Here is a 12,882-nt window from a genome sequence, read left to right as displayed (position 1 = left end):
GACAGTTAAAGATTTTATGACTACACAGACAGTAATATAATTAATTAAAGTAGAAGTTTAATCTGAGAAAAGAAGAGATGTAATATTGTAACTTTCATTCATTCATAAATATCTATACAGTTCAGAGTTCACGCACGTGTTGTGTTGATGGACATAGCAGATAAGGTCGCGTCGTATTGCTTTATGTATTTGTGTTGATTACTTAGCTCTAACATTATATTAAAGTATGTTAATCAGTACACATGGCTTGTCTCTTAGTTAATATATATAGGCTACAAACGTTACACATACGACCATGAACTTAAATCACATGGTACAATCGTAGTACTATTCTCATTTTGGATATCATAACTTCGGATTTCTTTACCTGGAATACAACAGAGTAGTGATCCATCTTTGTGTGTGATGCCATAACATACGTCTTTAGTATGGATAGATCTTATTGTCTTTGTATCTATGTTTATGAAATGTATTTGCTTAAAATAGGCTGAAGATACAGCTAAAGTTTTGTCATCAATGCATGTTACATCAAAAGCAAAACTGGGCGACAAGGAAATTTCAAACATCAATTCTCCGTGTGGATGTAATATTTTAAGATAGTTATTACGTGAACGATCGCAAAGAACAAACTTTCCGTTAGGAAGAAAATAACATCCAGTTACAGAATCAGTCAATTTGATAGTATGCACCAACTTGAGCTTGATATCATTAATTGAATTCTTTTTCATGCCTACATACTGTGCCTGTTTGTCTTTTGATCTTTCTAAGATAAGTTGACCCGGAGTTTGTGTCACCTGAATTGTTCCTAAACTCGCTACCTCTTCAACAAGTCCTAAAATCTGTCTATCAATTTTACAGGAAATCGACACTCTATTCAAGCTAGCATCGTCATCTAATGTCTGTAAGTACTGGTCAGTGGAATTTATCCTTGGTGTTATCTTCCGCAAACTAAAGAACGTTTGAAGATCTGATCCGTAGCAAGCCAGGTCATCCATTTGCCGCTGAAACTTTTCTATATCTATTTGCTTTCTTTTAATGTCTTCCAGAATCTTACAAAAAGTGTTATTGCATTGATTATCAACCTCGTTACATAATTCTGTTTTCAGAGCGTGTTCGATTTTATCAAGATGGCTGTTTATCTTTTCCCTCATCTGAGCTATGTCCTGGAGAATAGAATCTTTTTGCTTCTTTATATCGCATATATTTTCCTCGAGATGACATTGTATTTTTGACAGGTTCAATATGATGTCTGATAGACTCTTTTGAGTGTCGACGAAACTTGCGGAAGTTTTGACATCTTTGGTTAACTTGCTGATACGAACGACGTCTCCACACTTTATGTGGTCCTCTAGACACGCCAGGTAGAGTAAACAATCATGGGTTTGACAAAACAGTACGTACACGTCGTCATGTACAGAGCATTGTTCATCAAGTTGGGAATAAGAGGAGTCAAGAGCTAAGAAGTTAGATATCGCTATCGTGGAATGATTTTGTGAAGCTCTTGACAGTGCATGGAAATCTTTGCATTCGGTACATAGAGCTTGGTTACATCGGGAACACCAGTCGCTTGAGGGCTTTGTGATATGACGTTGATCACATATACCACAAAATTTAGGATTTGATGCCATAGCTGAAAAAAACCAAAACGAATATATATTTTCTTTTATAATTTTGTTTATAATTGTTGGGGCAAAATGTGGCCGTCGTTTAAATTTAATGTTGGTCGACTTACAATAAAACGTCATTGGAGAGAATGGATATAAATAACTGAGCATAGGTACCAGTCTTTAAAGTTTGTTCGTAAAATGAGCGTTTCGTCTACCAAAGACTGATCAGTGACGGTCGAAAAAAGTGAACGATTTCTAAAAAGTGTGACGTCCTTTCGCTGAACTAGCAATATTCATGTTTAGGGCTAGCTAGAACCCGCCTCCGGGTACAGAATTTACGGTCCTGTTTTGAAGACTAATTGGTAAACTTTGGTGATTTGCTGCTCTTTAGTCGGGTTGTTGTTTCGTTGACGCTTTCCCCGTTTTCATTCTCAAAGTTATCAAAGATTTATTTCCAAGTGTTAACCAAGGGAAAATATTTCAACAGAGCTATCCCATTTACGTATATGAAAATATGCAAATCATTTAACATTTATTACTCATTCATTTGGTATTGTTGATGTGCATACGTGTGTTAACATTATGACTAGATATAAGTTCCAAACATAGTTATTGGAACAATTATCACACATAAATATATCAAAATTTACAATGTATTTGTTTGTGTTTTTTTTCTCTCCGAAAAATCACTAATAATTGATATTTTTTCTCTCCGAAAATGTGTTTTTTTTCTCTCCGAAAAATCACTAATAATTGATATACATAAATACATAAATAATTTATAACACATTATTAATATTATATTTTTCATTAACAGTCTAAAGTTAAAAAGTAATGTATGCTAATTTTATGTATCTATATATGATGATTATCTACTTTATCATACTCCTCATTTATCACTCTGTATTATATTAAATGAATATGTTTATAAAGTAAATGATGGCATTAGCCTTCTACTCTTGCCACATGTATCACTGTCATTACTATGATGTCGAACATGTGAGATACCAGGAGAGGCCACCAGAGATCATTAACAAATAACGGTTAGACAGGGCATGTTGGACAGAATTACAAAATAAATAACAACAGTAAATGACAACATAAGTTAAGGGGAGACAATTCAAATACAACCAAACAAAAACAAGTTTATCAATTTATATATAACAATATAATTTAACATCATTATGATGCACACAAATCACTGTCCAGTTGAGATGTGCATCAACAGATTGTTAATTCTACATGAATTATTATAAAGCCTTACGTACAAAAATGAAAGACAATCTAATTAATTCACGTAGCTATTGTAACATAAAAAAGTCACAGGAATTTCAACCAGGAAGTTGTTTTTGTCAACTATAATACTAAAATTACGAGGTCCAATTTGTCAGCCGTCATCACGTAAAAACGATGAATCAAAGAATTCAAGTTTATATTTAACTAATATAGTACAATGTTAATTAAAAATTACATCACTCCAGGCCCATTTGTTTTCCACGTAATTAATATTGCCAATAATTAAGACCTTCCGGGTCGAGTCCGATACCGATACCAATAATATATTCACCTGTTACCTTTTAGGTGGCACGGTAGTATTTGCATTCCAGAATTTAGGTTGCTCTTTTGTGTACCCTACTTAGGTAAATGTATCTAAACAGTGTGATTGGACAAAAAATACAGTATCAACTGAACATACTTTCCCAAACTGAGGGATGAATCAGGTGTAGAAAAATATGAAATAATTTTACATACAGATGAAAATGAATTTTTGAGAATTTTTTTAAATTTTGTATTCACTGCACCATAAAATACCTAAAAGTACTAGTGGCCTTAGGTTTTTAAAAATAGCAAAAAAAGTAAACGGTCATGATACATATTCAAATTCATTTCTGAATAGTAAAATGAAAGTACTTCAGTTAACTGTGAATGTAGAATTTTTTGCAGTGTTAGAAAGTGGTGAAAATTCTAAAAAGGCTATCATTATCCCTTATGGGCCGGGAAATACTACCGTGCCACCTTAAGGGGGATATATATTTTTACACTAAATCAATAAAGGAACTTTTTTTACCCATGCAATTTGTAAGTTTATCAATAAAAAGTTGATTAAGGGCAACTATGATAAAAGCAAGCCTTAAATTCCACCCCTGAGAGTAAAAGTTGCTGATTCAGCAAATTTTGGCTGATGTGTAGGTAATAATGTAAAAATTAACCTAGAAAGTAGAACTTCATTATTTTTATGTAACTTGCAAAATATTTTTAATTATAAATGCTCGCTTTAACTTTTCGCAGTGTCTGACACATGTGCAACCACTGAAAGGAGTATGTTCGATAAGGTCCTAAAATGGCCCCATTTTTTAGCGTAAATTTCAAATTCGGATTTATTTACCCATATCACGATAAATTATAGCTAATACATTGACTGGATAGGATATAAACCATTTTATTGAAAATTTCACAATTCTGCGTTTCATTATGACGTCAAAAGTTGTACTCGTATTGATTTTTTACGTAAAAATCAATGAAAATGGGTAAATTTCCATAGATTATTGGAGAGGAAACATAGAGCGCATACGTCGACAACAAAGATCTTTTAAAATAATGTTTGTGAAGACATTTCACATGTCTTATTTGAATATTAAGCTTGTCGACGCCTGCGCTCTATGTTTCCTGGTCCTTTATTTGGTTGAAATCCAGGTGATTTTGTCAAATTTCACAAAAATCCCTTATCTTGACCTTTTTGGGATGTAAAAATCAACGTGTTAGAATTAAACTTTGACAAAAACAGTTCTGTTTAACTTTCTCACATGTCTTTAAGGCAACTTAAAGCATTTATTGTCTTGTAACTATGAACTTTATAATTGGGGCCAAATATGGCCCTTACCGAACTTACTCCTTTGAGACGCGACATTCTCTGGTTGCATGTACATCCTATTATTTTCACCGAAATAAATAAATTGCATAATTTCTTATTTTTTTCAACACAAGTACAGCTATACTAGTTTTCTTGAGGTTTAATTTGTAGTTCAAATGTAAAATGACACCAGAAGGAGCTTTTGGGGAACCAGTAAGTGGTTAAGGGGTTCTTACTAAGTCATTTATCTCTCATATTGGTCTGAAAAAGAGATAGAAATAGGGGTTTCTGTACATTAACTAGACATTATTTTTGACAAAGAATGTATTTATGATGCTATATCAGTAAGATTAAATGGTTTATTCATTTTCCATGCAAATACCATTAGTTGTTAATATTTTCTGACAGTGAAAAGCACAATAAAGGCAAATTGATTATGTTAGGGGACATAATTTAACTTAATGCATACATGAGAAATAGACAAACAGTCAACTTAGAGATGTATTCTAGTACATGTATTGTCAAACAGATTTTGGAATAATAGTTAACTGTAATCTAAAGACTCTTGTTGTATTGCCCTCATAATCTGGAAATGTTTAAAGTAATATAAGGCATGCTGTAAAATGTGGAATGGACTTTAATATCAGTTTTCATGATTTGGTGCTTAAACTGTTTCTTTTAGTCAGATTAACCATAAACATAGTTGGCAATCCAATAATTCCTCCTGAATCACCATGTTTGACTTCTGTGTTGATTTGAAACATAATATATTTGGGTTTTGTTCACTCCTTAAGTAAAAATGTTAAGATGAAAAAAAAGTGAAAATCTGCCAGATGGGGTAGGGATGTAATGTTTCATTTTTTTTTGTAAGAAATAAGTTCAGACTAATATTCTTTATTGTAATATGTTCCAAAGTAAGAAGTCTATGCATCATAGGTGTCATGACTGGTTTTAAGCTTGTTATGTCTCGGTTAAGTTGGCACGGTAGTATTTGCATTCCAGAATTTAGGTTGCTCTTTTGTGTACCCTACTGAGGTAAATGTATCTAAACAGTGTGATTGGACAAAAAATACAGTATCAACTGAACATACTTTCCCAAACTGAGGGATGAATCAGGTGTAGAAAAATATGAAATAATTTTACATACAGATGAAAATGAATTTTTGAGAATTTTTTTAAATTTTGTATTCACTGCACCATAAAATACCTAAAAGTACTAGTGGCCTTAGGTTTTTAAAAATAGCAAAAAAAGTAAACGGTCATGATACATATTCAAATTCATTTCTGAATAGTAAAATGAAAGTACTTCAGTTAACTGTGAATGTAGAATTTTTTGCAGTGTTAGAAAGTGGTGAAAATTCTAAAAAGGCTATCATTATCCCTTATGGGCCGGGAAATACTACCGTGCCACCTTTACCTTATCTGTACGTTCCGCATTTTAGGATTTTGCTATAATACACGGGTCATAATCACAGAGTTCAATCATTGTCACAGTGTTTCCTATTGTAGTATTTTAATCAGTATGACTTTCTAAGATGACAATACGAATACTAAAAATAAGGCGTATAGGTACAGTTTTCAATTTGTTAGCCGGCATGACGTAAAACAGCGCGGTTATTTATAACTAATATGGGACAATGCTGTTGATAAAAAAAATACTCCATGCATTCCAGGCCCTTTTGTTTTCCAAATAATTAATATTACCAAAAAGTTCCAGGTCGACGGGTTTAAACAAAAAGTGTTTGAAAGCAGAGAAAACTGTGCATCTTATAATCGGAATGACTTTATCAGATGACAATACCAGTACTAAAATAAGGCTTTCGCATAGTTATATACTTTAATTCAGTCACGGACCGCGATATCACGGGTGTGTTCTAGTATAACTAATGCAAGTTTACGTGATAAAACGACGTTTACAGTTGAGATGGCGGGATTTACAAAATACGACTTTCTAAGTAAATTTCGAGTCGAAACAAAAATTTACACGAAATTATATTGTTTTACAACAAATCTATAATTATATGTTTTTCTTATTTTTCTGGAGTTTTTGAATGAACAATTTTAAGTCAAAACTTGCCATCTCTCATATTAATAAGATAATATTGAAGTTTTGCAGTTCACGATACAACAAGTTTAACTCAGTTAACTGTTTATACTCTTTAATAGTTAATAGACCTAAACGTTACAATACAGTGTTTAAAATATTCTGACATTAAACAGACATTGATAATTTTTGATTTTGTATGGAACGTTTTTAATAACCGTGGAGCTCTGTATTTTTTGATTTTTTATAATTTTTATAACTTTTATAGTAAACGCCAAGGAATTGCAAAACAGATTCTATTATCAGCAGATTACTAATTAACATGAAGAGCCTTACAAAGACTGCATGCGTTACAATACATTTGTAGAGAATCTTGAAATCTGCTTACAAGGCATACAATCTTTCATTATCTGCGTTGCGCAAACCACTTGTGTTCTTTTATATGAGCAAACCATTGTTATAGCACTCTACAAAATGAAGTAGACATACACATTGACAAGTATCGCTGTCTCTGCGTTTAATCCAAATTTCTTGAATGGGATTAAGAATTTAATTTAACATTAAAAAAAACATGTAGTTGTTTTCGTTTGAAATTTCTTGGGTGGAGAAGTCAGGAATTTTTGCATGATGCATATCTTCGTTCTGTTCAAATTGTTAATTACATTTGTAAAACAAACCACAATCACCAGTAGTGATAATTTCATCACAAATATAATTACATATAATATTGTCATTGTGAAGATGAAGATCGACAACTTCTGTTTATTTTTATTACAATCTATTTGCATAAACTACAAAATTTATCTCTCTTAAGAACTAAATTTCAAACTGAAAGCAAACTTCAAATAAATTAACAGTGCTCAAAATGTACACGGTAAATAAAACACAAATAACAATTCAAATGATTTTTCATGAGTTTGAATAGATATAGGAAGATGTGGAGTGAGTGCCAATGGGACAACTCTCCATCCAAATAATAATTTAAAAAAGTAAATCATTATAGGTCAATTTAAGGCCTTCAACACGGAGCCTTGGCTCACACCGAACAACAAGCTATAAAGGGACCGAAAATTACTAGTGTAAAACCATTCAAACGGGAAAAACCAACGGTCTAATCTATATAAAAAAACGAGAAACGAGAAACACGTATAAATTACATAAAAAAACGACAACTACTGTATATCAGATTCCTGACTTAGGACAGGTGCAAACATATGCAGCGGGATTAAACGTTTTAATGGTATCAAACCTTCTCTCTTTTTCTGAAACAATAGCATAACATCACAACATAGAAAGTTTGAATGTTTGGATATCAAATGGAGGAAAGTTATTGTATTATATGTATGCAATAATTTGGTAACGAAATGAAAGTGACAAAAAGATAATGTCTTTGTTCATTATTTATTTGGTGGCTAATCGTCAAAGGAAAGAGACGACGGCAATAAGTCAGCATCTCAAATGCCGTTCATAATTTATATGAAATAGTAAGAAATGTCGGAGTTATATTTCTTTGTATCAATTTTAACTTTTTTTTTAAATTTTCGTAATAACAGATTTGTTTTTCAATTTGACTATGGTATAATGATGGATTATGAAATGTGTCCCCTTTTATGGAACACATTTCTAACAGAATGTTTGCTTTTGACGATGCCCGGTAACATCCATTTGCATTAGACGTCTGGATAAAAACAAAGATAAGGAACAATCTACGGTCTACCATACGAATACATTGGTGTTTTTTTACATTTTTTTCTATTTTCTTTGTGTTGTCAGTGTTGTCACTCAAATGGAATAGTATACCACTGTATTCAAGGGAGATAGAGGTTAAGGTAGCTACAATTCTCCATTTTCTTAATAGGAAAACGCATGTACCAAGTCGAATATAGAAGAAAAAAATTCGTTTGATGTGTTTGAGCTTTTGATTTTGTCATCTGATAGGGGATTTTCTGGTTTGTATTTCGCATGGAATTCTATATTTTGATATTTGACTTTCATACATACGGAATGAAGCAAACACCAACACAATATGCGGTGATCTCAGGTGATCCGTAAAATGTATTCAAATCTTGTTCAAGATGTGATATATACATTTTTTATTTGATTTAGTCTAGCATTTGATTCTGTTCAGGCTTTGTGTACTACCACTTAATCAATTAACGTAATGGGTTTGGTATGATAGGTAATACCTTTTGAGTAGTGGTATTCAATATCCCTTTGGTATTTTCCTCCTCTATTTGACTAAAATATAAGTCTTTGAAACAATAATCAAAATACCAGTCAGTTGGTCATGTTTCGAAAGATCTTTTTGTTTGGATAATGTGCTTTACGCATACTACTTCTTCACATTCACGTTCCTAGCTGAAAGTTTAGCACTCAAATCATAAAAGAGGAAAACAATTGCTGATAATATTAAGTATAGACAACACAATAAATTAATACCTTTACGTGTCTAAATTGCTGTCTTAATAGCAACCAAAGTTTTTTTGTATTTTATAAGATATCAATTTATATCTTAACTTCATACAAATTGATTAAACGATTATAAATTCATTACAGATCGTCTGAATATCCGAAACTCGAGGACAAAAGGTCAAACGTGTCAATACTAGAGTGGCACATCGTCATATATCTATGATATATTTTCCTTTTGTCTTCTCAATCACAGGGTGAAAATCTAAAAGTTGACAAATCCAATCTCGAAATTTAATATAATGGAGTCTGTGTCATATACTAACAAACAATGTTTCATAACTATACATATTTCCAAATGATCAAAATAGTATTCAGTTCTGTAAGTTTAGAGTATTATTGACATTGCTTGTTGTCGAAAGTTTGTATTATGAGGCATCGCAACACGAAGTATGTTAATTCAAACCAAACAAAGCTTTACGTTAATTTTTGATATTATGAGGGTAAATATTGATTTGCATACAATCTGTTCATTGCTGTGTTTCGATATCATTAAGCGTTTGAACCTTACATTACGTAATTTGGACTGTAATAATATGATTTAAAGGGAAGATTATAAGACTTTTTGAAAATGGGTTTTTGGTGATAGTTGATTTAATTGTTTCAACTAGATAATCGTAGTAAATCTAAATTGCGTATTTATGAAATTTTGTGTTTAAAGGTAGCCTTCAAATAAGAACTATAACCTATCATGGTTTACTTTTTAAATTGTTATTTGTATGGAGAGTTGTCTCATTGGCACTCACACCACATCTTCCTATATCTATATAAAAGTGCATGCGAAATATTTTGATATATAGACACACATTGGTATTCTTTTCTACATCAACAATATTATTTCCAAATTTTTAAAACAAATGAAATAGTTAAAAATGTCGGAGTTATTTTTCTTTTCATCAGTTTTTACATTATCTTAGTTATGCGTAGTAACATATTGTTTTCTTTTTGACTATAGTAAAATGATTGATTATGAACTCTGTCCTAATTTAAAAAAAACCACACATGTAACAGAGTGTTTGTTTTCTAAAAAGCCAGTTTACATCAATTTTCATTAGTAAGACGTCTGGAAGAAAACATTCACGTTCCTTGCTGAAAGTTTAGCACTCAAGTTAACAACTTTTAAATAATCATAAAAGAGGAAAACAGTTGCTGATAATATTAAGTATGGACAACAATATAAATCAATACCTTTATGTGTCTAAATTGCTGTCTTCATAGCAACCAAAGTTTTTATTGTTTTTTATAAGAAATCAAATTATATCTTTATTTTATAGAAATTGATAAACGATTACAAATTCATGACAAATCATCTGAATAGCCGGAAGTTGAGGACAAAAGGTCAAACTTGTCAATACAAGAGTGGCTATCCCATTCCATATAAATATCAGAATGTTATTTTATTAATTGAATCGTTTATAATTATGTACTTGTGGTTTTATAGCTTTAATAAAGATGTTTGTTTTTATTTAATTTCAAATTCCAATATCATTTGTACAGGCAAGCATTTTTTTGGTGATAATTAATATAATTTACCAACAGTATTCTAATTATAAAATACATACACCATTAAATGTCCAGAAAAAAAGCATGGTACAATTCCCTTTTTTTCGTCGGATGGAAATCTAAAAGTTGACAAATCCAATCTAGAAATTTAGTGTTAAGGATGCTGCGTCATGCACTAAAATGTTCCATAATTATACACATATTTTTAAATAATCAAAATATTAATGAGTTCTACATATTTCTGTTGAGTGAACAGTTGTCGGAATGTGCATCGAGGCACATTGTCAATCAAGTGAGTAAATTAAATTCATTAACAAAAATCCCAAAAAACTAAAGCTTTACATCATTTTTGAATTTTGTGGAAAATACTCACTCGATAAAATCTGTCAAATTGCTGCTGCTTTTGGATTATCATTGCGTGTTGAATCTTAAAATACGTACCTTGATCTTTGATAGTGTAAATTCAAGAAAAGATTGACTTTTTCAAATAGTTTTTTAATGAATGCTGATTATGTATGTATTATATATGTATTTGATAATTTAAACTTTAAAGGGGCACTAGCTGTCAAATTCATTGTAACCGATTTGACTCAAATTCTCATATTTGGTTTATAACAATGTAAAACATTTATCCAAACTATCAAAAGTCTAAAATAAACAGTTTACAGAGCATGGAGTAGATAATATATAGGTTCGTTTCGTGTGTATTTTAGTCCAGACGCCATCTAATTAACTATCGATTTGACCTCAGATGACCATATAAGAGATGTAAACAAAAATAAAGATACGAATAGATTAAACCAGCACGTGCAATTGCATTTTTATAGGTCTGTTTGATTTTATTTTATAGATTAAAAATAGATGTTTCTCATTGTTTTTAACCATATAAGAATGATTTTATGTGCATCGAATTAGTAATCAAATGATTTACCGTAGTTTAACTTTCATTGTTGACATTCTTTTTCTTTAAATAACCAGTACACGTACAATGCATGCGTTGTCAATCTCTAGCTAGGGGTTAACTTGAAGTTCACATGAATACCGGTTAGAATGATGATGACGTTTTCACTTGCAAGTGAATCAGTCAAAAATTATGGTTAATCGCTTATTTCAACAAAATTAAAGAAAATTGATTGCTAAAAGCAAATTATTATTTCATTATTCCAATTTGATTAATGATTGATCTAAAAAAAATCATACTTTATTTTTTTTTATATATCGTAGCTAGTGCCCCTTTAAAGTATATCTCAACTTGCGTGTAAAGTAGAAAATTTTGTGTTTCAGAGAGGCCTTCTAATACGAACAATACAAGTGTGAGCGAGCTATTGTATGATATGGACATACATTTATGTTCTGATAACTACTTCAAACATATTGCATTCAAGATTTTCCAACACAAAAATCATCATTTTGAATGATGTAAAATGGAAACCTCTTGATGTACATGTCTGTATAATATATATATTTAGTTCACATACAAAATGCCTGATCCTATTTCGGAATATTACAGTTGTTATCCATTCATTTGATGTGTTTTGGATTTTGATTTTTCCATTAGATTAAAGATTTCCCTCCGAAATCAATATTTTTGTGATGATACCTTTTTTCACAAATATAATAATTGTGCACATATTATAACCCGGGGCCACACAATGGTATATACGAACCCAGTATGATACGCCTTTCATAATGAGATGCTCATAAATATTCATACCATGTTCAGAACGAGGCTATATTCGGTCACTAAAGTAAACAATACGGCGGCAAATGACAACGAAAAACTAACAGAGTTTACTTTAACGAAGGATTTGACTTGTTTACCGGCCATCAATTTTAGCTATGTAGAGTCTATTGTAAAATCAGGAATTAGGAGTCAGGGAGACAAAGAAATATCAAAGGGATACAAATATTTCAGCGAGAAATACATATTTAATATTTCAGGTATTTGTCCTTCACTTTTGGCGCCGATTCCTCATTTTTAACCCTTCTTAATTTCATGTTGTTTCAATATGGTCCCTTCTGATTGCCTGAATCCACGAGTCGAGTTTCTCCTGGCACCAGCCTGGGGAAATCTGTGGAAAGAAACTGGATGGCGATGACCATTGATGTTACAGTTAGGGACACAACAATGTTGATAACTACCTTTCCCATCTTGGATAATGCAAGGAAATCTTTCTCGTCGTCACTCATGGCGGCCATGCTTGTTGAAATGATTACCGAATATAGCGTCGTTCTGAATTTTTTAGCGAGATTTATGAATATTCATTAAGAAAGAAGTATACTTTTCATAAAAAGGCACGAAAAGCAAATTATCTAGACAATCACTTGGTAAAACTTCTTTCTTTTTATAAACTGTTCAGCAAATGGGTATATATGATTGGATCAACGTCGTTCGGTCATGAATCCAC

At 31.5% G+C, this 12,882-nt stretch overlaps 1 protein-coding gene across 1 annotated transcript; it reads right to left on the bottom strand.

Moving 5' to 3' along the window:
• Positions 1-281: 281 nt before the first annotated feature.
• On the bottom strand, positions 282-1,628 carry LOC139500469 (uncharacterized). The gene has a single exon (XM_071289206.1). The coding sequence runs from the start codon at positions 1,626-1,628 to the stop codon at positions 282-284; it is 1,347 nt and encodes a 448-aa protein (XP_071145307.1).
• Positions 1,629-12,882: the final 11,254 nt, after the last annotated feature.

Source organism: Mytilus edulis, chromosome 13 (assembly GCF_963676685.1).
Source record: "Mytilus edulis chromosome 13, xbMytEdul2.2, whole genome shotgun sequence".
Classification (NCBI taxonomy): domain Eukaryota; kingdom Metazoa; phylum Mollusca; class Bivalvia; order Mytilida; family Mytilidae; genus Mytilus; species Mytilus edulis.
This window is presented reverse-complemented; position numbering and strand designations above follow the sequence as displayed.